The sequence below is a fragment of the Stigmatopora argus genome, chromosome 7 (genome assembly GCF_051989625.1).
Source record: "Stigmatopora argus isolate UIUO_Sarg chromosome 7, RoL_Sarg_1.0, whole genome shotgun sequence".
In the NCBI taxonomy this organism is placed as follows: domain Eukaryota; kingdom Metazoa; phylum Chordata; class Actinopteri; order Syngnathiformes; family Syngnathidae; genus Stigmatopora; species Stigmatopora argus.
In genome coordinates, this window is record NC_135393.1 from 14,989,322 (window position 1) to 15,017,223 (window position 27,902).

The 27,902-nt window shown below is 47.6% G+C and overlaps 1 protein-coding gene across 2 annotated transcripts; it reads left to right on the plus strand.

Moving 5' to 3' along the window:
* The first annotated feature begins 92 nt into the window (after window positions 1–92).
* usp34 (ubiquitin specific peptidase 34) lies at window positions 93–27,879 on the plus strand. 2 transcript variants are annotated; one of them, XM_077604615.1, is made up of 79 exons: window positions 93–653; window positions 3,008–3,098; window positions 3,329–3,872; window positions 4,019–4,069; window positions 4,344–4,493; window positions 4,579–4,646; window positions 5,480–5,672; window positions 5,769–5,830; window positions 5,896–5,977; window positions 6,161–6,253; window positions 6,442–6,567; window positions 6,709–6,838; window positions 6,922–7,037; window positions 7,308–7,631; window positions 7,745–8,136; window positions 8,555–8,769; window positions 8,968–9,086; window positions 9,203–9,330; window positions 9,408–9,497; window positions 9,759–9,854; window positions 9,937–10,019; window positions 10,340–10,494; window positions 10,651–10,764; window positions 10,842–10,941; window positions 11,286–11,448; window positions 11,516–11,642; window positions 11,731–11,881; window positions 12,258–12,358; window positions 12,572–12,787; window positions 12,903–13,031; window positions 13,125–13,244; window positions 13,399–13,482; window positions 13,655–13,741; window positions 13,859–14,059; window positions 14,127–14,209; window positions 14,592–14,632; window positions 14,800–14,924; window positions 15,142–15,294; window positions 15,422–15,526; window positions 15,829–15,920; window positions 16,068–16,372; window positions 16,822–16,985; window positions 17,058–17,123; window positions 17,207–17,353; window positions 17,432–17,488; window positions 17,563–17,640; window positions 17,750–17,844; window positions 17,957–18,129; window positions 18,440–18,575; window positions 18,643–18,721; window positions 18,813–18,866; window positions 18,963–19,058; window positions 19,133–19,197; window positions 19,277–19,352; window positions 19,432–19,479; window positions 19,566–19,631; window positions 19,698–19,778; window positions 19,854–19,939; window positions 20,514–20,682; window positions 20,764–20,838; window positions 20,917–21,068; window positions 21,198–21,351; window positions 21,428–21,472; window positions 21,580–21,684; window positions 22,269–22,416; window positions 22,506–22,810; window positions 22,906–23,235; window positions 23,307–23,464; window positions 24,097–24,175; window positions 24,259–24,385; window positions 24,456–24,563; window positions 24,637–24,741; window positions 25,407–25,531; window positions 25,709–25,832; window positions 25,907–25,986; window positions 26,056–26,196; window positions 26,302–26,442; window positions 26,518–26,671; window positions 26,727–27,879. In XM_077604615.1, exons 1-79 carry the CDS (start codon window positions 611–613, stop codon window positions 27,209–27,211), a joined length of 10,725 nt encoding a protein of 3,574 aa, XP_077460741.1. In that variant the 5' UTR covers window positions 93–610; the 3' UTR covers window positions 27,212–27,879. The 2 variants fall into 2 exon arrangements, with proteins under 2 accessions (XP_077460741.1, XP_077460742.1); XM_077604616.1 differs by having other exon boundaries at window positions 15,865–15,920.
* The last annotated feature ends 23 nt before the right edge of the window (window positions 27,880–27,902 follow it).

Here is a 27,902-nt window from a genome sequence, read left to right on the forward strand (position 1 = left end):
GCCCCGACGCAAGATGGCCGACAATTAACGAGCCTCCGTCCAGTTGACTCCCAGCGCGCATCTTCTATCTCGTACACGATATCTCCGGTGATGCAGCTGTTCCACTTCCTTCCGTAAACTGACGTCAAATCTCGCAAATTTTCGAAGCCGAAGTGGCTCGCACGAGATTTGGCCGGAAAAAGCCGAAAAGGCCGAAGAGGAGCGCACGCTGCGTCAACCATCATCCCCTGGCCCTCCCTCCTCTATTTTTTTTAAACATGGCGGCCGTGTCTATGCTACCAACTAACGTCCAGCCGCCTGCAAAGTGACTCGGCCTCCGTCGGCCTCCCTCGGCCGCTCGCCGGTTGTCCTTGTCCGCCGCTCGGATGCAAACGTTGACCGTTACCTCCTCGCCGCCGCCGACTACAAGCCCGGAGCCCCGGCCGGCCTACCGACATCTGTAGCCTTCGCGAGCGAGCGAGAAAGGGCCCCTTCTTCGCATTCGGCTTCATAATTGGAGCCTACGAGGCGGCGACAGCAGTCTGGAAATCAAGCCCACCACTACCACCGCCTTGGCCGGTCTGGAGCGATGGTTTGACGCGGAGCACCAGGGCCGTCCTCTGCGCGAACGATGTGTGAAAACTGCGCCGAGCTGGTGGAGGTTCTGAACGAAAGTAAGGAGAGCAACCTGCTATGCATAGTAACACATACAAACACAAACTAGCCATGTTAGCTTCGTTCAACTTTTGTCTTTTTTTTCCTCCCTATTTCCGTGCATTTTATTCAACGGATAGTCGGCGTCCAGTCCATTGGCGTATCATTTATCACATTTGGTCAGACAGCTCGGGGCCTTGTTGTGACTTGTCTGTAGTCTGTCTTTCAAAACACAAATACGAGACAGAAAGTAAAATTAGCAACATTTCTTTTCTGTTTTTGTGTGTCGTTGTATTCCCTATAAGCACGCACGAATGTCGTTAAAATTGTCTTTAAAATGTTGAGATTGCAGGGACAGTGAAAGTAGCTCCCTCCGCACAAGCTAGCGGAGTTAGCTACTTTGTTTGATGTGTTTGTCAGCCTAAGCATCTTTCTTTTGTTTGGGGGTCACTTCCCTCGATTTAGTTTTTGAACCTTTCATTCATTTTGGTAAGGGAATTGAGAATGAATAGCCATTTCCAGTCTGACATGACTGTCGAAATCACAGTAAGCAAAGAAATACCTTAATACTACAGATGAACACAGCGCGATATAGTTCCATGTTGACATAATAATGACATCATTGGATATGAGGATTAAAGGTTCAAATTAACAGGGTAAAAGATATGCCGCTTTTATTTGAAGTATTCCTCGACAGTCTCTGAAGTGATGATAGATAGCAGAATAGATGATGTGACATCTCTGCTATTTTATTAACTAATGTTTACACATCTTAAATGTTTCTTAGTGTGACATTTCCTGTCTTATTGGGTTAAGAGTGGAACTATTTGATTGTTGTTAGTTTCAATTATTCTCCCCAGTAGTGGCTTGTTTTTCAACGCTGGATACTCGACGCTAGCTTGCGTGCTAAAGTCTTGTTTTGTCGACCTTAATTGTTAGACAGATCGATTGTGGTCTGAGTTCATTGTTAAGCAGTCAAAGCAAACGTAGTCTTCTAAAGTGGGAAAAACATGTCCCCAGTCAGATGGTTGGTTATTTAATGTTGTCACAATGTTGAAAGTCGAGCTAGGCAAAGTTAGCTCGACAGGCTACTGGGGTTTGCTTATTTTGTTGTTTGTCAGTTCCTTTGTTTTGGCTGCGAGAGGCGACCAATCATTGCCCTAAAGGACAACCACACCGCTTTCATGTGTGGACTGAACACCTTTTTTGGAACGCGGATCTCTGTTGTTGTGGAAATGTGGTCCAATCCCCACGGTGAATGCTAATAGCAGCTAACATAGCTCCTGGTCGTATTTGTTGGCCAAATTATTTGGTTTCGTCGTTGACATATAACATGGAGGTATGTCAATACTGAGTTTAATTTGAGAATTTCTGTAGAATATAGTTTTTTAACGCTTCTCAGCTTGAGCGAACATTAAGTGAGGGCAAGTGGGCAAAAGCTAAGGTTAGCATTCAGATGCTAAACAGGCCGTTCTGGTTGCGTTGAACCCTTTATAGGCTCGAGTCATTTAGTGATTTTAAACCACGAAACCATACAAAGACACCCGGTGGACATCACATTTTTCCCAAAACATTAAATTGCTCCTTGGTATGAGTGTGAGGGTGTATGGTTGTCCATCTCCTTCTGCCCTGTGATTGGCTGGCCACCAATTAAGTGTGTGCCTGGCCTATAATTGACTGGGATATGCTCTATCACCCTCCGCAAGCCCCATGTGGATAACTGGCTGTGTATTGTCATGTTTCAATGTGGCTCATTGTCCACAGTGTCCATTGTCCTCATTGTCCACTTGTGGACATATCAAAAAACACCCGCTAGCATGGGAAAGGCACACATTCTTAAAAATAAATCGCGATTTGGTGGGAAAACAGACCACTAATGAATGAAACGACACATTTTTAGCCCTCTGTTTCATTTTGAGTAATAACAGCACTATTGCAGTTGTTTTGGGTTGTGCTAAGTCATTACATTACATATTGTTAATTATTATTTTGTGCTGCTCTGTTGTCATTGTCAGCTGTGTGTTTGTGTTTTACGGGGTCCATATGTTGTGTAGCGACCTTTGAACCCAAGCCCGCTGCTGCAGCGGCCGACAGAGACAAAACCCTGACTTGAAACCTTTAACCCCAACTATCCCCCCCACAAATTTGATATTTGTCCTAGTTAACAAAATGACACCCGTATGTGAATAAAGTACATCATCTATTTGAGTGATGTGAATATGACCTTGTATTGGACCTTAGTGGAGATGTTAATATTGAAGATGTGCTCCTGTCATACGCAACAGTGTAATTACAACAATGACATGTCACGGCCAGCGTGAGTTCTACTTTGCTGTTGTTGTGGTGTAATAGCGGCGTTGTGCCCGGTCCTCAGTTTCCGACGCAGACGGCAGCGAGGGCGGCTTCCAGCTGAAGAAGGAACACGCGCTGCGAGTGTTGGCTCACATCAGCTCATGGACGCAGAGGTGAGATTACATGCATTGAAGATGCGCCTTATAGTGCGGAAATACGCAACTTTATTTGTGTTTTTGACCATGGTTTTTCTCATTTTTGATTTTTGATAAGAATTTATCTTCTTGATCCATCCCTCGAATATTTACTGTTTACACGTTGAAATTCAGAAGATTTTACAGAAATGTGTTTGTGGCTAATGCTTGTTACCATGTGACCTGACATGTCACTGTTTTCGTCGTAGACAATGTTTGTGCTGCTTCAAGGACTACAAGCACCTGGAGATCTTCAACCAGTTGGTGTATGCGCTCATCAATCTGGTGGTCGGACAGATCAGTGGCCTCCGGGACCGTCTGTGCCGACTCCACCGCCGCGGTCATTCCGAGGGGGTTGCCCCGGCGGCGGCCGCCGCCGCCACAGCCGCCGACTCCCAACACCATGACGAAGAACAGGCCGCTCGCGAAGCCCCTTTCCGTCCGAGTTCACCGGGAGAGGACGAGCCCGTCAACGTGGAGCGGGACTCGGCAGAAGAGGACGGCCTGTCTCCGGATCACGACCGGAATCGGAATCAGGCTGAAACCCAGACCCAAGCAGGGCCCAGTGAACAGGAGGGTGAGGGGGAGGGCGACGGCGACGGCAGCAGCGATGGGTCCGAAGGCTCCTACGACGCATTCAGCTCGTGGAGTACCGAGGAGCGAGAGAAGCTGCTACTATGCGCCGCAAAGATCTTCCAGATCCAGTTCCCGCTCTACACTGCTTACAAACACAACACGCACCCCACCATTGAGGTAAACACACATATGTGGAAATTATGTTTTGAGTATTGCAGGCCACAATTGGGCATGGGCCTAATTATTATTATTATTATTATTTTCACATTTATATACTGTGTACTCATAAACTATGTGACTAACAAAGTGACTTGATTTTTCAGGACATATCTGGCCATGAAAGCAGCATTCTCGGCTCCTACTGTGACATGAATGTAAGACAAAACTTTAACAGAAAACTGCAATATTGATGTCTTTTAGTTGATTTTATTTTATTTTGACTCAATTCCAATTTCTACACCACAATTACGTTGTTATGCCTTTTCTGTCCAATTAGTGACAGCAAATGAAACACATTCTTGCAAATGGAATTTGGGCATTATGATGGATGCTGATTAACCTTTACGTATTGTGGTCTCTAAGCAGTCAGCCTTTGCCTTTCCACACCTATGCGTACACTTCATTAAAATGTTGACTTTATGTTTTCAGGACGTGGAGGTTCCTTTGCACCTTTTGCGCTACGTTTGTCTCTTCTGCAGCAAGCACGGCCTGTCTTTGATGAAGGAATGTTTCCAGGCCGCTACGCCAGACAGCCTCCCTTTCCCCATCGCGCACGCCTTCATCACCATCGTGTCCAACGTGAGGACAAGCGCCTCCCCCCGATCCAGGAACAGAACGCCGTGCATCCGAGTTCTGATTTGATTTGTTTTGGTGTGGCCTTCAGATCCGAATATGGCTTCACATTCCTGCCGTCATGCAACACATCATCCCTTTTCGCTCTTACGTCATACGGTGAGTTGATGCCGTCTTCCGAATCGACCTATCTTACAAAAACCCTTTCACATCATACTTTTTTTTTTTAATCCAATCCAATCCGTGTGCCCGATTGCTCTACATTCCAGCACAATGTACCGTTGTTGCTAGGTAGCACTACTATCACCATAGCGACCGGTTCTTAGCCACCAGCAACTCTATCCTGGTTTGACCCGGGTAGAGATATTCAGCAGGCAAAGATTGATAAACATGAATCATAAATATGTATTGCGAGAAGCAGACATTCTACGTTCCAAATTTTCAAGCAGATGTTTATCGACTATCAAAACAAAACAAAAATAGACTCCCTTATTGGCTAAGTTAACTAGTCAACGCACACAAAGCCGCGGCAAGTTACTATTTTGCCAGCGTGCTCTCACTTGTGCTGCCCCAAAAAAACAAAAGAACAAAACACTCCTTCACACAGTGGCAAAATCCAGGATATTTTATCTGATTACGGGGCATCACGGAGTCACTATCAATATCGGGGAGTCTTCTGAAACTTCTGGGGAACTCGGGATGTCTGGCATAGATGTACACTGGTACCTCTACTAACCGTATTTTCATACCTATAGAACGCACCGCCTGAAAGTTTCGGGTGTATTTTAAGTTTTTTGTCAATACAAAAAGCACTTCGTTTCAAAGGAGGCGCTGCAATGGTTGTGCTAGCATGACACACACATTAGCATGCATGCTAGCATCGGATTGGGCATTTTGGAGAAAGTTTTTGACTTAAGTGCACCCTATAGGTGGGAAAATACGGTACTTGTCTGTCCAGCGTGCATACGTTTGAAGAATTTTGTGGTCTCCAGGTACCTCTGCAGGCTTTCCGACCAGGAGCTGCGTCAAAGTACGGCGCGGAACATGGCCGACCTGATGTGGAGCACGGTGAAGGAGCCTCTGGACAGCGCACTTTGTTTCGACAAGGAGAGCCTGGACCTCGCTTTTAAGTACTTTATGTCGCCCACGCTAACCATGCGGCTGGCCGGACTCAGCCAGATAACGGTGAGTCAGCTCGCATAACGTACAGTGACATTTCACGCATTCTGTGCAAAGATTGTGTGGTTTTGGGGAAGAAAAAAAACCATTTGTCACTTTCAGAACCAGCTGCACACTTTTAACGACGTGTGTAACAACGAGTCTCTGGTGTCTGACACAGAAACGTAAGTTAGTGTTGGCAGACTGACTTGTGTGTCAGTTTTGACCAAGTTGTCTTTCCGCATTTTAGATCCATAGCCAAGGATCTGGCCGACTGGTTGATCCAAAACAATGTTGTAGAACACCTTTTTGGACCCAATTTGCACATTGAGGTAAGAAGCTTTTCTTGTAAAGCGTAATCTCGGATTGACTCTCTGTGTTGTTTATATATCACCAGCATTTAGCTAATGTTTAGCTAGTGGCCAAACATGGCGTTAATGAGAATTAAAAAGGCAAATAATCCTGGTTGAAGGTTCCTCACCGTCCACATTGTGTCTTTTCCTGTTTTTCTTCAGATCATTAAACAGTGCCAAGTGATCCTTAACTTCCTGGCCGCCGAGGGCCGACTCAGCACGCAGCACGTGGATTGCATCTGGGCTGCAGCTCAGGTAAAAACCCTGCAGTCGCTCACCTTGCGCCTCATTTCATAGTCCAGTCAGGGTGCATTCCAAAAGCATCACTGCCAAAGGCAATTTCCGTTTTGAACGTGGTGCGATTGACAGTTGGCAGGCACAAATGTCAAAAGTGTGAAAACTCTTCCATCTTTGACGAATATCCTTTTTACTTCCCGTCCCAGCTGAAGCACTGCAGCCGTTACATCCATGACCTTTTCCCTTCCCTCATCAAGAACTTGGATCCAGTGCCCCTCCGGCACGTTCTCAATTTGGTCTCGGGTCTACACCCTAGCGCGCACACCGAGCAGGTATTGGTCCATTTCTTGAAATACAAAGGCTCTGCAATGAGTTCTCCTCCAGAAGGTTGCTTGTACTTAACAGTTCTTGAGACCTCTGTTGTCCCTAATCACGCGACGAGTAAGCTTACTGGGGTTGTCGTGACTTTGCAGACGCTCTATTTGGCCTCCATGCTCATCAAGGCCCTGTGGAATAACGCCCTGGCCGCCAAAGCCCAGCTGTCCAAGCAGAGCTCCTTCGCCTCGCTTCTCAACACCAACATGGCCATGGGCAACAAGAAGGGTCAGTCTTATGATGATTGGGAATGCTCGTGAAGGTCACTGAAAAACACTGTGGCGTTAACGTTGCCATCGTGTTGGGTTCAGGCTCCCCGGCTGCCAGCCCGGACAGCAGTGACACGCAGCACAGCGCCAGCAGCGACATCGACGAGCAGATAATGACGGGAAGCAAGCGTGGACAGCAGAGGCTTTCGGACACTGAGGTTATAATATAGTCATTATAGAGATGATTACCTCAAAATAGAAATGAATGCCTCCCCTTTTTGTAAATACTATTTATCAGACAATGCGAGAAAATACGGTATATGTGAGTTGCATGACTCAAAACGTGATATCCGCATAGGTAGATGGCAGGTTTGACAAAATTACATTCTTAATTAATAATGAAGCTTTTTTAACTGCTGTGTACGCACAATGTCAAATAGAGTCACGTGATCGCATCCTAAAGCTTATGACGTGATGTTTGATGTCAGGAATCGATGCAGGGCAGCTCTGACGAGACGGCCAACAGCGCCGAGGAAGGCAGCAGCGGGCCGGGCAGCACCAGCGGCCACAGCGACGCCTCCAGCAACGAAGCCGCCTCCAGCCGGGCCAGCCGATCGGCCGGCAGCCCCGCCAGCGACGTCCACTCGGACGACATGGCCGACAGCGAAGCCCTGAAGGAAGAGGAGGAAGAGGACGAGGAGGAGGAAGACGACGACGACGAGGAAGACGAGGAGGAGGAAGATGACGACGATGATGACGGAGAGGAAGAGGAAGAAGAGGCGCCCGCTGATAGCAGGTCGCCGAAAGCAGAGGTACAAACTGAATAGTAACAAGTCAACTACGCTCGTCTAAATTCCTGAAATTAGCATTACAGTCTGACTGTATTCAAGTCATGTGACTGACTGAAACCTCTCCCCTCCAACAGAGGGCGCCTCGGGAGCAAGCCGAGTCGCGGAAGAGGAAGGCGGGTGAAGCTCTGAGCGAGGGTACCAAACCCAAGGTTCTCCCCTACAGCCCGGAGACGTCCGCCATCATGGCTGCCGCCGCCGCCGCGTCGTCCTCCCTGGAAAGTCGCATGAGGATGATGGACACGTGTGTGGCGTCCTCGTCCGCGCACCCCCCTCAGGCCCCCGACATCAGCCCGTGTCAGGCGAGGCCCCAGGAACCTCCCTGCGTGGCGCGGCCTGCTGACTTCCTGGGCGAGGCCATGAGCGGCGAGATCTTCAATTGCCGCCGCTTCATTGGACCCCAGCATCACCGCCACCACCACCACCATCACCATCATCATCATCACCACCATCATCACCACCACGAAGGGTAAGTCCTCGTCACGGCCAATTCTCGGACTCGCTTTTTTCCCTTTTCTGTGAAAAAACGGGAGAATGCTGTCAAAATTACATGACCTCTTTAGTCTGAAATTTCCAAAATTGTTTCAAATCGCGGGTAAATAGAGTTTTTGGCTTGTGCGTTAATGAAACAGACAAGAATTTGCCCGCCAGGCTTATAAACCTTGATGTGCATGGAAAAATGGGTATCCATGACGCTGCACATGGAGCTGAATGTTTTTAGGAAAGAAAATTGAATGTGATTTTACTGGGCAATACTGTTTTTTTCCTTCAAATTGTGCCTTATGCCAAAATTTAAAATGTAATACTTATTAAAGATGAAAAAAACATAATGCCATCATGATGATGGTGAAATATTACTCTTACTATTACTCTTGGCGTGCACACAGGCCCACGGTGGAGGACATGCTGAGTGCCGACGACGTGAGCTGCAGCAGCTCGCAGGTCAGCGCTAAGTCGGAGAAAAACATGGCCGACTTTGACGGCGAGGAGTCGGGTTGTGAGGAGGAACTGGCCCAGATCAATTCGCACGCTGAACTCAGCTCGCACTTGCAGCAGCATCTCCCCAACCTGGCGTCCATCTACCATGAGCACATGGTGCAAGGTGGGTGGATGAAAGTCAATGGAAAACCTGGACACCGAGAAAGAAATCATACCCAACATGGAGGAAATACTGTAAAGTCATGAAGATCCTAAATCAAATCTTCAGACTAATTGAAATGGGATCATTTTCTGCTGCAAAGCTAGTCATTGTTGGGCATCAACTGTTTTTGTGAGATCGTCCTTTTGCATTGTTGTTCAGGTCCAGCCGTGCACAAGCATCAGTATTCGGCCGGCCACGCGGTGACTGACGTCAACCTGGACAACGTTTGCAAGAATGGAAACACGTTGCTGTGGGACCTGGTGCAGGACAATGACGCTGTATGCCACCATTTTTAACTCCTTTTACCTCAGTTTGCACCGCAACATATACGTTTGGAGACAAATTAATTTGAGTATTGTTTCAGTTGGCGTATTTATTTTCTCTTGTGTTTCAGGTCCACCTGTCCGAGGGCCTGATCACCGAAGCAGAAAAGCTGCTGTGCTCTCTGGTGTGCTGGTTCACTGACCGACAGATCCGCATGCGATTTATTGAGGGCTGCCTGGACAACCTGGCGCACCACCGGTGCGAACCCGTCCGGAAAACACAAGCAAACGGAAATGTTTCGTTTTTTTTTTACCAATACTTTCGGTGCCCCCCAGGTCTGTTGTGGTCTCCTTGAGACTCCTTCCCAAGCTCTTTGGCACTTTCCAGCAGTTTGGCTCCAGCTATGACACCCACTGGGTCACTATGTGGGTAACCATTTGAATTGTCAGACCGTCCCCAAGGGAAATTCATCCTTTTTTTTTTTTTTAAGCCTCATGTAATGTTATCGGAAATACGGTAAATTTTAACTCAATCGGTATTTAACTAAAGCTCTTCTTCATATTCCTGTATTTAAGCACGCTGGTAATGTGAGATGTTGCGCTTGTTTAAACAGCAAAGGTTTACATTACTGAACATACTTTGAAAAAACAACCTCAATTTTTATTAATGTTTTATTGAAATGTCAGGTGGGCTGAGAAGGAACTGCACATGATGAAGCTCTTCTTCGACAACCTTCAGCACTACATCCAGGAGGTCCGACAGCACCGCCACAAGTTTGCCCTGTGAGTGTTATTTTCAAGACAGCCGAGTCGGTTTTTCCAAAAGTTATTCCGACCAAGTAAACGGAATGCTCGTCGTTTTTAGGTACAGTCACAGTGCGGAAGTTCAGGTGCGGCTGCAGTTCCTTACTTGTATCTTCTCCACGTTGGGATCACCAGACCACTTCAGTAAGACCTTCCACTTGCATACATAGCCATCCACTTGGTTGTAAAAGTGTCATGACCTTGGCTCATCTATAGCCGAGTTGCATAAGATCTGACTCAAAATTCAACATTAAAGCCGTAATCCAAGTCAATTCCAGGCCAAACCACACTGCAATTTTGTGGTATTTATGTCTGAAAGCGGTTTTCCTTCTCCCCACATTTCACGGTCTCTCTAGACGCCCTCAAAACACGGCGTGACACTCAAGGTCGTCTGACACGGCATTATGACTCGGGCATGTATTTCCAATGAAACGAATGGTTGTTGTTTTTATCGTGGCGTTCAGGACTGAGCCTGGAACAGGTGGACATTCTGTGGCACTGCCTGGTGGAGGACGTCGAGTGCTATGACGATGCCCTGCACTGGTTTCTCAATCAGGTGCGGAGCAAGGACCAGCACGCCATGGGCATTGAGACATACAAGCACCTCTTCCTGGAGAAGGTAATTGCAGATGTTCCACACAATGCCAGTAGAGTAGAAAAGGCAACATTTGGTGTGCGAGTGAGTCACACGCTGCTTTGAAAATATTTAGAATGCACACGATGGTCTTGTAGCGTTTTTCTGACTCGTGCCACGTTTGTGCTCGTATTTGTCTAGATGCCTCAGTTGAAACCTGAAACCATCAGCATGACGGGCCTCAACCTATTCCAGCACCTTTGCAACCTGGCCCGGCTGGCTACTAGTACACTGGACAATGCTGCTAGCAGCGAGGTGTGTGCTGTTTTTTTTTGCCTTCCAAGCCAACAAATGACCGCTTATGTCTTTTTTTTTTGCTTGTTTGCATTTAGCTGTGCGGGATGGACCAGCTATGGGGCATCGCCCTCCGTGCTCAGTCTGCCGACATCAGCCGTGCCGCCATCCAGTACATCAACTCTTATTACATCAACGGTCAGTGGCCAGCCACTTTGTACTCTAGTTAGTAATCAAATTGCCAACAGGGTGTCCGCTTCCCAACTTTGCATTATGGGCCAGAGGGCTGTCAGTTTTTCTTAAGGAAAACCAAAGGGGTGTCAAACGTCCGGCCCATCAAAACAGCCCCTACAATGGCAGCCAATGTGTTCACAAAGAACCTTAAAATGCCCCAAAAACAACAGAAAAATGCCCCCAAATCAGCAGGAACTGACAAAGAAATGAGAAGCATCCCGGAAATTCCTTCAAAATCAATTTCGGGCCCAAAATAAACTGATCCTGCCCAAATCTTGGTTCATAGTGTTTATTGTGTATGTGTTCAGTGGGTAAGACTGGTTTGGAGAAAGAACAGGAGTTCATTTGCAAGTGTATGGAGAGTCTGCTGATGGCATCGGCCAATCTGGAGAAGGAAGCCCAGTTGGGCTTGACCAGCATCGAAAGAGGCCTCCTCATGCTCAAGACGCACCTGGAGGCCTTTCGCTGCAGGTAATCCCGGTGAACTCTGGAGAACAAGGCCGCATCTCGCATCCCGCCTGCTTTATCCCTCACTCAGGTTTGCCTACCACCTGCGCCAGTGGCAGATCGAGGGCACGGGAATCAGCAGCCACCTCAAGGCGCTCAGTGACAAACAGTCGTTGCCCCTCCGGATCGTCTGTCAGCCCGCCGGTCTGCCAGACAAGGTCCAATCAGTTCGTTTTACCACCTATAGATGAAATTGATCATTTCAGCCTTGAAATGATGCTGAAACAGTGTTCTATTGAAAAGCAGATGACCATCGAGATGTATCCCAGCGACCAAGTGGCCGACCTACGCGCCGAGGTGACCCACTGGTACGAAAACCTGCAGAAGGAGCAAATGAACCAGCAGGCGCAGCTGCAGGAGTTTGGCCAGAGCAGCCGACAGTCGGCAGAATTTGCAGGTTCGGGGGAAAAAAGTGCATGTACTCATATAACCTAGTTTAAATTTCTTTTTCCCCTTTCTCAAAATGTATACATGTGACCCCAGAGAAATTACAATCTTTATATTTGATTATTAGGCAACACCGTTTGCCTTCACAATAACGTATAATGAATCCACATCGGTGTCATCTTACAAAAACAATATTTCCCTTTTTAGAAATCTACATAATGAATTGGCATCCATGCAAATAGCAACATCTAATCTGTCACCTTTTAATTTGTGTGTGTCAACTCTTTCTCCTGCCCCACTACTACTACAAAATGAAGCAAAATTTCCGAGTGCAATTGCTTCCAGTTAATTTTTGGGGGGGTAACGTCTGGTTATCTGATTTTCAGGGGGTCTCATGGGACCCGTTCGGATGATCTCATCAGGCCATGAATTGACCACCGACTACGATGAGAAAACACTTCACGACTTGGGCTTCAAGGACATGCAGGTAACGTGTAGCCTATATCAAATATGTATACACTACTACCCAAAAATCATAATATTAAATATTGAGCCATTATAATTACATTTTTTAGCCCATTAAACCACAAGCTCCCAAAAATTGGAATACTGTGAAAAGCTTCAGTTTTGTACACGGTTGGCAAATATAATTCAAACTAGCTGCGAACTAAGGGCTCCTCTATTTCACCTGAATCTTCAGATGGTGTTTGTGTCTCTGGGGGCTCCTCGTCGCGAGCGGAAGGGCGAAGGCGTGCAGCTGCCTGCATCGTGCTTGCCTCCCCCGCAGAAGGAGCACATCCCCATGCTGCTGCTGCTACAGGAGCCTCACCTCACCACGCTCTTCGACCTACTGGAGATGCTGGCCTGCTTCAAGGCGCCCAGTCCCTCCGCGGAAAACCTCAGCGACAGTCCCGAGGTTGGTCGCGTTGAGCTCCATAAAGGCTGACACCGTCCGTTTGTAAAAATGAGCTGATCCTCCACATAAAGACAGCAGGGATAATTATCGTACCTTTTTTTCTGCGTGAATGTAGATGGCCCGCTGCGAGGAACTGCACCTCCACGCCGAGAACCTCTCTCGCCGCGTTTGGGAGCTTCTCATGCTGCTGCCCACGTGTCCCAAGATGCTGCAGGCCTTTCAGAACATCTCGGACGACAATACGGTCAGGGGCTAGCAATTCCGGCTATACCACGCCTCCCCACCTTTCTGTTTACCACGGCCGATCTGTGAGACGCACCTGCGTTTTCGTTTTCAGAATGAAGGTCTTTGCTGGAAGGAGTTGTTGAGGATCAAAAGTGCCCACAAGCTGCTCTATGCTCTTGAGATCATCGAATCGCTGGGGAAACCAAACCGACGCATTCATAGAGAGTCTACGGTGAGAGATGCACGCATTTGAGTGAAGAGTTCAAAAAGCAGATATCTTTGTTCATTCTATTTCCTAGCCGATTCCAATATAAGGGCTTTCGAAAGATTCACGATACCTATTGCTTAGTGTGTGACTGACTTTATCTGTGATTCTCTGTGCGTAGGGAAGCTATAGCGACCTGTACCCAGACTCTGATGACTCCAGCGAGGACCAGATTGAGAACAGCAAAAACTCATGGAGTGGCAAGGTAGATGGCGCACAAACGGGAAATGACTGAAAATGTGGGATTCTTAACTTTTCAATTTGTTGTTCTGTCTTTGCATTCTTCTTGCTGAACCCTCATTTCTTTCTCCCCCCTTTTTCTTCTGTATTCTTTTTGTTCAACTCATTCCACTTATCTTTTCTTTTGACTCGTCCAGTTTGTCTCATCCGGAGGTCTACAGCTGCTGCTGGAGATCTTCAATTCGGGCATCCTGGAGCCCAAAGACCAGGAATCCTGGACTGTGGTGAGCTACTACTACCAACAAGTCTTTATTTTTTTTCCTTCTTCTTCTTCTTATGTGACACGTCACGTCTCCATACTTTGGGAGTGTACAAATGAGTTTTCTGTATGGTGTGTTCAGTGGCTTTTGGACTGCCTAGCCTGCCTGCTGAAGCTCATTTGCCAGTTTGCCGTGGACCCCGCCGACCTGGACCTGGCTTACAACGACGTCTTCTCCTGGTCCGGCCTGGCCGACGCCCAGCGCAAGCGGGCCTGGCCGGGGAAGTCTCGCAAGTCCGCCGTGGACCACGGGAAAAGTCTCCACATCCCCAGGCTCACCGAGGTAGCTAAAATACGTGGAGAAATAACGTGCGTGCACGTTTCTTATCTCTCCTTTTTCCTCCTGTCAGGTGTTCCTCAGCTTGGTCCAGGGAACCAACCTGATTGAACGTCTCATTAACGTGGCATACACCTACGACAACCTGGCTCATAGGTTTGTTCCAATCAGCCCAATAGCTAGGGGCAATGGATATACCAAGTAATAGCTAAGAACACCAAATCAAAGATTTAGCATTTAAGATATATTCAAATATTTAAAGAAGAAATAGAAGTTCTGTCAATTTTAGTATGTGTCAATGTGTTCAAATCAGTGCTGAGTGAAAAAAACAAAAGTTGGAGACTACCTAAAAATACAAAATATTAATACTTTAATTTAAAACTCTTAAAATGACCATTTTGAGATAAATCATGTGCCATTCATTCTAGTTTTGGGGGCATTTTTGATTATTTAAATATCTTAAATTGGAACTTTAACTTCTTGATTATATACTGTAATGCATTGGTCTCTTTTTATAACTGTATTTTTTTCCCCACAGAATTCTGAAAGCCCAGTCAGATCACAGGTCTCGACATGAAGGTGAGCAAGGCTAAATTTTGCTATATGATGATAGCTTTCTTTCGCTACAATATGCTGGTATAAAGGGAACCAATAATGTTGGGTCATTTGGGATTCATAGGACTGTAGTTAGTTACATTGGTAAATGTTTTGGGTCAATGACGAACAGTGTGTCTTTGTCCGCCCAGTGACCCACTACTCCATGTGGCTGCTGGTGAGCTGGGCCCACTGCGCCTCGTCTGTCAAGTCCAGCCTGGCCGACAGCGAACGTCTGCACGACTGGCTCAGGAAACTCACCTTGCTGGTGCCAGAGGTGAGTGAGAGTCGGCCATGTCATTTCTCAATAGACTAAAACGCAAATATTGACATTTTAGATTTGACTTTCTAGCAGACTTGGAATAGAAATTTTGGATTTGCTGATTCCAGCGTAACCCACTCGATTCAAATTTGGAGGGTAGTTGATATGAGGAAAACAGGGTCAAAGGTCACAGTTATTTTTTTAACCATTGTTATATTTAATTAATTTGAAGCCGGCTGTGCGACACGAGGCATGCAATGGCCTCTACAAGCTCTCGCTGTCGGGCCTGGAGGGCGGAGAGTCCATCAACAGATCGTTCCTGCTGCTAGCTGCCTCAACGCTGCTTAAGTTCCTGCCCGACGCACAAGCTGTCAAACCGCTCAGGGTATGTGCACACAGGTTTTTCTACAACCAGCCTTTATGTGTTTCATTACAGAATTGGAGGACATTTTCTTCTAAAAAGTCTAAAAATGAATACTTAAAATGTTACAAGTGATTGTGAATTTTTTTAGATGGAAGACTATGAGGAGGAGCCTCTCCTAAAAAGTGGTTGCAAAGAATACTTTTGGCTACTGTGTAAGCTCATCGACAACATCCATGTCAAAGATGCCACTCAGGTGAGAACTGATTTTAATTTTTACTCGCATAAAGATGGATGCTCAATGTATATAACAATTATTTTTCTCCCAGAATCCTTTTAATAATTTTTTTCTGCCTTTTGACTGTTTTGCTGTGTGTAACATAAACCATGTGAGAGGTTTCCAATGTATATGTGGAGGGTTTTTTCTGGGGTGTTATTTCTTGATTTTTTAAATTTGATTTTATCTTCACATTGAACTGAAAAACACCCACAGCCACTTTAACACCTGGTGACAGTTTTTGCTGGCTAGCTTTTTCGGTGTGTTTGAACTCATGTCAGGTCTCTCCCTCTTTGTCGCTGGCGGGCTCGGTGCAGACCACCTTACTGGACCTGGACGCCCTGGCGCGACACCTGGCGGACTGCATACGAAGGTGGGTGGGCGCACGCTCAAAATGTTTTTTTCCCCTACATTTTTTTTCTACAAAAAGATCAGATATCGACCTATATGGTTGTTTCAAGACCAATACACATCTAAAAAGTCAAAAACTAATTGAAATTTGCACATTATTTATATCCAGCCGCGAGATGTTGGACCAGCAGGACGGCAGCATCGAGGACGATGGCCTGACTGGTTTGCTACGTTTGGCCACCAGCGTCCTCAAGCACAAGCCGCCGTTCAAGTTTTCACGCGAGGGCCAGGATTTCCTGCGCGACGTCCACAACCTGCTGTTCCTGCTGCCCAGCCTGGCCGACCGGGCGCAGCCCAAGTGCAAGTCGCACGCCGCCCGCGCCGCCGCATACGACCTCCTTGTGGAGACGGTCAAGGGCTCGGCCGACAACTACCGCCTGCTGCATAATTGGGTCATGTCGCAGCACATGCAGGGTGAGAGTGCATTGTCTCGAGGATTTTTTTTCCCACTCATTTGCTGTCTACACCCTCACTTGGACGCCTATGAGTTACAATCATTTTCAGATTTTTTTTTAATATATATTTTTTTACACCTGATTTTTTAATTTGATTTAAAAAAAAAATCACACCAAAAAAATTCTTACATTCTTCCCCCCCCCAAAAAAATCACAATTTTCACCCCAAAAAACTCTTTTTAGTGTCTTTGACAGATCCTTACTTTTCCCCACTTTTGATTTTGATGGATTTCCCCTGCCCTCAAAATTTCAATTTCCTTTTTTTAAAATTTCCCACTAAAATTAGATTTGTCTTGTTTTAACCACAACAATTTGTACTCAGTCAATTCTATGATACACAACTATCTGACCCTTCAAAAAACGTGATCTTATTACGTTTCGGTCTAACAAGCTTCCCTTCACTTGCAGCCTCGCACGCTCCATACAAGTGGGACTACTGGCCTCATGACGACGTTCGCGCCGAGTGTCGCTTTGTGGGCCTGACCAACCTGGGTGCCACCTGCTACCTGGCCTCTACCATCCAACAACTCTACATGATCCCTGAGGCCCGCCAAGCCATCTTCACTGCCAATGTCAGCCTCCTCCTCCTCGTTCTTATTGTTTCCAATGAAATTTTCTTCACGTGTCTGCGTATTTGTGCGCAGTACGCCGAGGATATCAAACACAAGACGACGCTACTGGAGCTGCAGAAGATGTTTACATACCTAATGGTAAGGTTCAACACAGTTCCCGTTTTGAAAGCTCTAAAAAATAGCATCCGGAAGGAAGGTGATATCAGAAATCTTTACTGCAGGAGAGCGAGAGGAAAGCATACAACCCTCGGCCCTTCTGTAAAACGTACACCATGGACAAGCAACCGCTCAACACGGGCGAGCAAAAGGACATGACCGAGTTCTTTACGGACCTCATCACCAAGATCGAGGAGATGTCGCACGAGCTGGTAATTCGCTCTTTCCACTTTGTCGCCTCGTCTATCTATTTCAACACTTCAGGTTTTTTCCTCCAAATGTTCTCACAGAAGAACACGGTGAAGACTCTTTTTGGCGGCGTCATCACCAACAATGTGGTTTCGCTGGTCAGTTCAACCACAGTTTACAAATATTTCGCTGTTAACAATAAATGATTGACGCTCCTTTTGCGCTACGGCAGGATTGCGACCACGTGAGTCAGACTGTCGAGGAATTCTACACCGTTCGGTGTCAAGTGGCTGACATGAAAAACATCTACGTGAGTGCGCCGGCGCCATTTGTTAAAGTTCATCCCGGTGGAAAGAATCTAGATTTGTTGGTGCCTGTAACTTAAAAAAAATGACTTTCCTCTTGTAATGCTTGCTCAGGAGTCCCTGGACGAGGTGACCATCAAAGACACGCTGGAAGGCGACAACATGTACACGTGCTCGCACTGTGGCAAGAAGGTGCGCGCAGAGAAAAGGTCAGTTCGCTCACCTCAGATGCCAGATAAGGGTTGGTTTTGGCCACCTAATTGCGTGGAAACTGTTTTTACATGGAAATGGGTGTGTTTTGTGAATTTCCGTGTGACACAGGGCTTGTTTTAAGAAGCTGCCCGGCATCTTGAGCTTCAACACCATGCGCTACACCTTCAACATGGTCACCATGATGAAGGAGAAAGTCAACACACACTTTTCATTCCCGCTGCGTCTCGACATGACTCCCTACACCGAACACTTCCTCATGGCTAAAGGAGAGCGCAGAGAGGGTGCGTCATTATTAATCAAATATATTCCACACATTTTATATCACAATATATTTGGGCCACAAGATAATGGTGATGGTAGTAATAGTTATGGGACTTATTTAAAAAAATGTCTTGGATCGTGTTCTGATATTTGCTAAAAATGACCTACACAATCTGTCAAAGATCTTCAGTAAATGTCATGTTATATTATTCACACATTTAATACAATCCGCTACGTTTCACAACACGTTATAGAAAAAAGACACCGTTGTGTAAAATGTTTTTGACAATGTCCTATCATAAAGTGATTTTTCTACTTTTGCTTTCCAAGGTGAGTCCAAGGAATCGGAAAGTTCGGAATATGACCTCATCGGTGTGACGGTGCACACGGGCACTGCGGACGGAGGACATTATTACAGCTTCATACGAGATATTGTCAACCCTCATGCGTACAAGAACAACAAGTGGTGAGGACACACACGTGCGCACACACTCCCACGAGTACACGTCTGTTTCAAAATGGCCTCCGCGCAGGTACTTGTTTAACGACGCCGAGGTGAAGCCCTTCGATTCAGCCCAGCTGGCATCCGAGTGCTTCGGCGGCGAGATGACGGTAAGAGCGAAACGCCAGTCTTTCCGCCATGTTGGATGTGCAGTGATGGCCCCCAATTGAGCATTTTTTTAATTCTTTTCCTGTCTTCTAGACCAAAACGTATGACTCAGTTACTGACAAGTTCATGGACTTCTCCTTCGAGAAGGTGAAGACCCATTCGTTTAAAATCCATTCCACGGTTTTTGCGCTGCATTCCATGTTGAAGATGACGCGTTCCATTTTTTCTTCTTCTTTTCTTCAGACGCACAGCGCTTACATGTTGTTCTACAAACGCGTCGAGCTTCAGGAGGACAACGCCAAGGATTTCACCTTTGATGTTTCTCCAGATCTGCTGGAGGTAGCGTTCACAACCTCTCGTGTTTCGCAGTCTTGCTAAGCGGATCTCTAAACATGTTTGTGTGTGTTTTGAAGTGGATCTGGCACGACAACATGCAGTTCCTCCAGGACAAGAACATATTTGAGCACACCTACTTTGGGTCGGTTTCACCAGCGGCCTAAGGACAACGTTTGTTTTGCCGTGTGTCCAAATTCTAATGGGTTGTTTTTGCACTGCAGCTTCATGTGGCATCTGTGCAGCAGCATCCCCAGCACGCTCCCCGACCCCAAAGCCATCTCCCTCATGACAGCCAAGGTAACCCGCTCGGGTCACTCTTTTCCTCCAAGACGTGAACGTCGTGTCTTTGACGTTGATTTTCCGTGTCCCATTGTAGCTCAGTACGTCGTTCGTCCTGGAGACCTTCATCCATTCCAAGGAAAAGGTCAGCTCATGTTTCTCCCTTGCTTATTCTTTGTGAATTTGGACTTAGGACTCTAGTATTCAAATGAATTTTTGGTGGGTCAACAGCCCACCATGCTGCAGTGGATTGAACTCCTCACCAAACAGTTCAACAATAGCCAGGCGGCCTGCGAGGTGAGTCTGAATGCATTCGAAATTTGTGGCGAACACCAACGTGATGAAGCGGACTTCTCCCGTCAGTGGTTTTTGGACAGGATGGCAGATGACAACTGGTGGCCCATGCAGATCCTCATCAAGTGTCCCAATCAGATTGTCAGACAGGTATCTTTTTCGGGGGGTGGGTAGTATTGGCGTCGTTGTCGCCAACGCATCTGCTAAGTGCTGTCTTGTGGTCAGATGTTCCAGAGGTTGTGCATCCACGTCATTCAGAGGCTGCGACCAGTCCATGCTCACCTGTACCTGCAGCCAGGCATGGAAGATGGGTGTGTTCCTTTTCTTTATTTTTTTCACTACTGTTATTGGGTGTCACTTACTGAGGTTACCGTGTTTTAAAAAGAAAGCCCAGAAATTGTAGCAAAATTCTCGTCTGCAAATTATGAGGAAGAGCATGCCTACAAAGTCATGGGGATGGGAGGGCCAATAAAGTGGATCATATCATTAGGTAAACTATTCCAAGTAGATTTTTTATTTTTATTTTTTAAAGAAAAGACAATTGAAGTCTTCTGTGGACTAAATTCGTTTTGACTTTTAGACTGTATATAATCAGTTTTACCTTAAAGATTAGATCAGTTTTCACAAATAACTGATCCAAGATGGCGGCGCGCGTGGGTGCAGTGGCTCTTTGCTCTCCAGTTAGGGGTTTTGTTTTCTCAGTCTTTTTTATTTGAATTTTGACTAGAGGACCTCTAGACTGGATGAGCTATTATGTTTCTATTTGTAAACCTGCTCAGTTTCGACTTGAATCCTTAATTAGCTTGACTCCAGGCTAAGATGGCTGATCGTTTTTTTTTGGCCCGCTTTCAACGTCGTGAACTCAATGATGTTCTCCTCCCGCAGTTCTGACGACATGGACGGCTCGGTGGAGGACATCGGCAGCCGCTCCTGCGTGACCCGCTTCGTGAAGACGCTGCTGTCCATTATGGAGCACGGCGTCAAGCCTCACAGCAAACATCTCACGGAGTACTTTGCCTTCCTCTACGAGTTCGCCAAGATGGGAGAAGAGGAGGTCAGTCGGGGGGAAAAGCCAGCCTGGAGACTCTCAGCTGCTAAAAGTTGGCTGCATTGTCTATTTTTCCCCCCTTTCCAGAGTCAATTTCTGCTGTCGCTGCAAGCCATCTCCATTATGGTGCACTTCTACATGGGAACCAAAGGACCGGAGAATGTGAGTTGAAGAGAAGACACTTATTCCGACAGAAAGCGGACAAACGAGGTGACGTGAATTTCAATTTTTTGCGGGCAGCCCCAAGTGGAGGTTCTTTCAGAGGAAGAGGGCGAAGAGGAAGACGAGGAGGAGGACATCCTGTCCCTGGCCGAGGAGAAATATCGTCCGGCCGCTCTGGAGAAGATGATCGCCCTCATCGCCCTCCTGGTGGAGCAATCACGCTCGGAGAGGTGCGCATAGTTAGGATTTCTTGGTGTATTTTTTTACTCCATTATTAAAGGGTTAAGAAATTGGTAATTAGTATTTTTGCGACCGTTTTTCAAATGAGGGTCGTTGCCATTACGTCTTGTCTGTCCCAGACACCTGACGTTGTCCCAGAGTGACATGGCGGCACTGACAGGCGGGAAAGGTTTCCCCTTCCTCTTCCAGCACATCCGAGACGGCATCAATATCCGGCAGACGTGCAACCTCATCTTTAGCCTCTGTCGCTACAACAACCGCCTGGCCGAACACGTACGTCGCTCGATGTTGCCGCCTTATTTTTTGGGGACTTCCTTCCACCTGCTGACTCTTGCCTTTTTGTGTGTAGATTGTGTCCATGCTGTTCACCTCCATCGCCAAGCTGACACCTGATGTGAGTCTTTTTGCACCACATGTTGCCGTCATGCTAACGTCCTTAGCGTGAAGGCTGAAACCAACCTAGAATATTCTTTTAAATATTTTTATTTTATTTTTTGTTAGGCTTCTAATCCTTTCTTCAAGCTGCTCACCATGCTGATGGAGTTTGCAGGCGGCCCCCCAGGGATGCCTTCTTTTGCTTCTTACATCTTGCAGAGGATCTGGGAGGTAAATGCAACTTACCAACTCAAGATTCCAACTTTAGACATGAAAACGCATTTCTCATCGTAAAAATATTTGCACATAAAGGTTTCCTTTACCAAATTCCCCAGTGGCACATTGAAACTTTTCCACCATTTGAAACAAGGTTGTCAAATTCGGGTTGGTTTGTGGGCCGCCTTTATGTCAACTCGATTTTAATGTGGGTCGGACCATTTTAGATATAATATTTAGATATTTAAAAAAAAGTGGATTAAAAGAAATGGTTTAAAAGCCCTAAATATTCCGTTTTTTAGAGATCTAAAACAACGTTTATCTGAGCTTTTTAAAAAAAAAATATCTCAGGAAGGAAAAACATCTTTTAATCATTTTGTTTTTCATTTCAAAGGACACAAAATATTTTTTTATTATGTTCAATATTAAAGTGGAAAACAGAGAACCTTTTACATATTTATTTTTGATTTTACAAAATGCTTTTTGAACTAAAACACACGCCAAAAAATGATAAAAATTGCTATTATTGATTTAAAAGAGAGGAAAATCAGGAAATATAATATACATCTAAAATCTTAATTTGAATTATGATTTTACAGGTTATCGAGTACAGCCCGTCTCAGTGTCTGGACTGGCTGGCGGTGCAGACTCCTCGGAACAAGCTGGCCCACAGCTGGGTTCTGCAGAACATGGAGAACTGGGTGGAGCGCTTCCTTCTGGGCCACAACTACCCTCGCGTGCGCACCTGTACGTCAGGATGACCTTTTTCAAATGCTAGCTCCAGAAAAATTTGACTTTTGATCCATAATTTTTTTTCTCTCCCTCACGGGGCTCAGCGGCGGCCTACCTCCTGGTGTCGTTGATCCCCAGCAACTCCTTCCGTCAGATGTTCCGTTCCACGCGCTCCCTCCACCTGCCCACCCGCGAGCTGCCGCTATCGCCCGACACCACGGCGGTCTTGCACCAGGTCTACAACCTCTTGCTGGGCCTGCTGGGCCGGGCCAAGCTCTACGTGGATGCCAGCGTGCACGGCACCACCAAGCTGGTGCAATACTTCAGCTTCATGACCTACTGCCTGATCTCCAAGACCGAGAAGCTCATGTTCTCACTCTACTTCATGGACCTGTGGAACCTCTTCCAGGTACAACTAGGAAAAGATGAGCTTCTTTCTCTTAATTTTTGAACGAATGCCGCTATTAGTTTGTTGACGCACGCGACTGACTGTCTTCACGGCAGCCCAAACTGTCGGAGCCGGCCATCGCCACCAACCACAACAAGCAGGCGCTGCTGTCCTTCTGGTACAGCGTGTGCGTGGACTGCAGCGAGAACGTGCGGCTGGTGGTGCAGAATCCGGCCGTGACCAAGAACATCGCCTTCAATTACATCCTGGCCGACCACGACGACCAGGAGGTGGTTCTGTTCAACCGCAGCATGCTACCCGCGTACTACGGAATCCTGCGCATGTGCTGCGACCAGTCGCCGGCCTTCACGCGCCAGCTGGCCTCGCACCAGAACATCCAGTGGGCTTTTAAGAACCTGACGCCGCACGCCAGCCAGTATCCCAGGGTACGTGGGCTCTGAACGGTCCGACGTGGGACCCGAAGCGGCGTCAACGGCGCCGTCTTTGCCCCTTGCAGGCGGTGGAGGAACTCTTCAACCTGATGCAGCTGTTCGTGGCGCAGCGAGCCGACATGCGAGAAGAGGAAGTGGAGGACGTCAAGCAGTTCAAGAAGACCACCATCAGCTGCTACCTGAGATGTCTGGACGGGCGCTCGTGCTGGACCACCCTCATCAGGTCACTTAGTACTCGATTTTTTTGATTGGGGTATCGGACCAAAATATTGCTGAACACAAATGAATTTGGATTCAGTTATTCGAACAAACAACATTAGGGCTGTGGAACGGAAAAAAAAGTTGCTTAAGGTCCTGACCTCTCAGAATTCTTCTTTTAAAATCAGAATTAATATAAAGAAGTCAGGATTCTGAATCACGCCATATTTTTCACTTTTGTTTGGGTAGATTTGAGAAGGAAAAACCTTTAATCAGTGAACAATGAAACTTTTTTCAAAATTCTGTGAAAACTCAGAATACAAAGTCAAAATCTTGGCCATCTTTTTTTCTTTTCTTTTATCTTCTGTAGATTTGAGCAAATATCCTACTATTCAAAGGACTGAACATAGATAGCAGTGGCCCATTTCTATCTATTTATCTCGGGCTACCCATTAAAAAAAAACTTATGTGGAATCCAAGACTGGAACAACGTAGTGACTCAGTAACATGTGAAGAAAACTCTAGTTACTATATAGAAAAATTGCAATCAATTTTTGGATTCCTCAACCACATCAGTAATTAGTAACAAACAGCATTCAATGTGTCCCATCGAATCGTAGCTTGCGTTTTGACGTCGAGTATGTTTTGTCATTTCAGTGCCTTCAGGGTCCTGTTGGAGAACGACGAGGACCGACTACTGGTGGTGTTCAACCGAGGGCTGGTTCTAATGACAGAGGTAGACAGACGCACGCCATCTCGAGTCGCGTCGTGGCCTCGGCGACACCACTCACTTGACGAGCTGTGCCCGTCCGCCCGCAGTCGTTCAACACGCTGCACATGATGTACCACGAGGCCACCGCCTGCCACGTCACCGGGGACCTGGTGGAGCTGCTTTCCATCTTCCTGTCCGTCCTCAAAGCCACCCGGCCGTACCTGCAGCGCAAAGGTGGGCGAGCCTCAACCACCACGGGGACGTCGTCACTCACGGCTTCGCGTTTTTTTTTGTTCCCTCGCAGACGTGAAGCAGGCTCTGATCCAGTGGCAGGAGAGGATCGACTTTGCCCACAAGCTGCTCACGCTGCTCAACTCGTACAGCCCACCCGAACTCCGCAACGGCTGCCTGGGTACGCCCACCACCAGGGCGCGCGGGACAAAACCAACCGCTAATCGTCTTTTTTGTTTCCTTGCTTCCCGCAGACGTGCTGAAGGAACTCCTTCTGCTGAGCCCGCACGACTTCCTGCACACGCTGGTGCCCTTCCTGCAACACAACCACTTCACGTACCACCACAGCAACATACCCAGTGAGTCACGATCATCGTGAAAGGCTGAATTATTTCACAGTCAGGTTTTCAAACACTTTGAAAAATGTGAAGTCGTGACCGCAAACGGCATATGAAACGAAAATGACCGTATTTTCTCGCATATATGCCGTATTTGTGGCTAAAAAAAATGATGACTGAATCCAGGGGACGGCTTATATGCGCACAAATTAGACTTGACATGCACGAAACGACGTAACGCCAGACAATGCGGTCATTTATTTTGACGTCTTTGAATGAAATTCAAGGAGAAAAAAACGTATCTTGCATAAAACGTGAAAAAACTCACTTGTGCCTGCCATTGCTCGCTTAGGGCACCGCCATCTTACCTAGGGATGACAAACCAGACCGCTACATACACACTTCCTGGTTGTAGTGCTCACTAGACTTCCTTTTTGAATTTTACTACCTGCAGGCAACACCCTTTCGGAATCCAGCAATCGATTTATAGAGTTTCTCAGAAAGAGCGATGATTTTTCTTAAGATTTTCCCTTCAATGTAACACATTTGTACCCCCTATTAAAACCATGAATATGGAGGTGAAATTTGTGAATCAGGGGGCGGCTTATACGAGAGAATTTGTCAAATTCTCATACGCGGAGGCAGCTAATATGCGAGAAAATACGGTAACCATTCTGTGCCCTTAGTGTCACTGGGACCGTACCTGCCCTGCCGGGAGAACACGAAACTGATGGGAGCCAAGAGCAACGTTCGTCCCCCCAGACCGGAACTCAACATGTGTCTGCTGCCGTCCATGGTGGAAAGCACGAAGGTTAGGAAGGTCCACGACCCCTGACCCTACCTGTCACGTCAACTCCGTTGTGTATTTTTCTGTCACATGACTACAAACGCAGCATGAATTTAGTCTCCTATTCATCTGTGGACGTGTTCCCACTTGTTGTTTTTCTGTGGGTGCCGCTATTTTGTTGTAACGTTTTGTCCTTGACAGGGCGAAGACGAGGCGTACGACCGCATGCTTCTGGACTACTTCTTGTCCTACCAGCAGTTCATTCACCTCCTGTGCCGCGTGGCCATCAACTGCGAGAAGTTCACAGACACGCTGGTCAAGCTGAGTACGTGCCAGCCACCCGACCGCCGCCTTCGCGATGATCCACGGCGTGCGGCTCACCTCGCCGTGTCTCCTTAGGTGTGCTGATGGCGTACGAAGGGCTTCCTCTGCACCTCGCCCTTTTCCCCAAACTGTGGACCGAACTGTGCCAGTCGCAGGTGCGTCGCTCGGTCGAACGCCCCCGGCGCCTCCCCCGGCTGAAACCCCCCCCATTATTCGTGTTTTAGTCGCTTCTGTCCAAGACGTGCGTGAAGCTGCTGTGCGACGACGCGGCCTTCGGCGAGTACATCAAGTGCGTCCTGATGGACGAGAGGAGCTTCCTCAATAACAACGCCGCCTACGCATTCCTTACTTGCTTCCTGCACAAGGTACGGACGCTGGCGAGCTCGTCTCCCGTCGGGTTTTTGCCCGAATCTTCGCGGAAGGTCGCTCGCCGTCAGGCGTCTCCGGTCACGCCGCCCGCGTGTGTTCAGGTGCAGGTGTTGTCAGGCGTGAGCTGCTGCAGCCTGGTCAGCGTGTTGGTGGCGAGCGTCTTGAGCGAGCACGGCGGCCTGAGGCCCGAGCTGGCGTCCGATTGGCCGCAACTCAACAAGACCGCCGCCCTGCTCAACGCCGTACGTGCCCCAAACCGCGCGAGGGTCACGCGGCGGGCCGGAAACGCCTTGACACGCCCGGTGTGGTTCTTCCAGGACCTCCGGGCTTTGACCTTGGTGCTGTCGGTGCAGCCGCCCCCCGCCCTGGACCCCGCCTTGGGCCCCGCCCTCCACGAGCTGACGGCCCGATGTCGCCTTTGCCTGCAGCAACGCGACGCGCTGATGGACACGCACCGGCGCCACGATGACGGTACGAAGTAGGGTCGCGACGACGCGACTCCATGCTAACCGGATGCCGTCGGCAGGCTCGGAGGAGGAGGGCGCCACTCCCCTGAAGCGGCGCCGCGTCAGCAGCGACGACGACAACGACGACGAAGACGACGGGGCGGCGGCGGCTCTCTGCCCGCCGACCGCCGGCGCCGACTCGTCCAAGCCGGAACGGCCAGGGGCGCTGACGCCCACCAGCACGTCCGACACCGAGACGCGCGACTCCTCCTCCCTGATCGACCCGGGCACCGAGCAAGACCCGCCCACTCCCCCGGAGCCCGCCGAGCCCTCCCCCGCGGACTCCGCCTCGCCCCAGAAAGAGGACAAGACGACGGAAGAGGCGGGCCGGAGGTCGGCCGACGCCGAGGCTCCGCCCCTCCCGGAGGAGGCCCCCCGTTCGTCGAGCTCCCCGGGCGTGGCGGGGGAGGGGCCGGAGGACGCTCTGGACGCCTTGTGCAGGACGCTGGAAGCCGCCGTCGCCATGGTGACCAAACTGAGCTCCAAGGCCCCGCCCTCCTTGTGACATCATCGGTCGCCGTGAATTCTTTTTATTTTTATTTTATTTTAACTTTCCTGCTTGGTTGCCTAGGAGTCAACCCCTCCCCCTTCTTTTCCTCAAAAGGCAAAAACGTGTTTTTGTTGTTTTATACAAAAGGTGAGGATTTTATTTTTCCTTTTTTTTTGCCGTAATTTAATTTTATTGCGTTTTTACCGCTCGTCCTCTCTGTGCCACTTTTTGTACTTTTTTCAACGACGAGGCGACCGTGGCGAGTTGAGCGGAAAGTCAAAAGGATAAAAGGAAAAACAAAACAAACAAACAAACAAAACAAAACAAAAAAACAATGTTGCCTTGTGTTGGGACGAGAACACAAAAGTCAGTTTACCTGTAAATGAGAAGAACCCCAAGAAACGTTGATTCTGTCAAGAATCCTTGAATAAATGTTGCCTGAAGGTGTATATGAAAACTCTATAAATATATATATAGATCTTTATATATACTTATATATAAATATGAATCTATATATATATATAAAGTGGTGCTTTATTGGACTGTGGCGCAAATAAAGCCACGTGTTGGACCAGTCGGAGTTTTATGACTGGCAAAAAGTTGGTCCGTTTTTGCTGTTGAGTTTTAGCTGCTTGTTGTCAATTTCTCTTTCATTTCTCATCAATAAAAATCTTTATTGACAATCTTGCGTAGTGCAAGTCTTTTT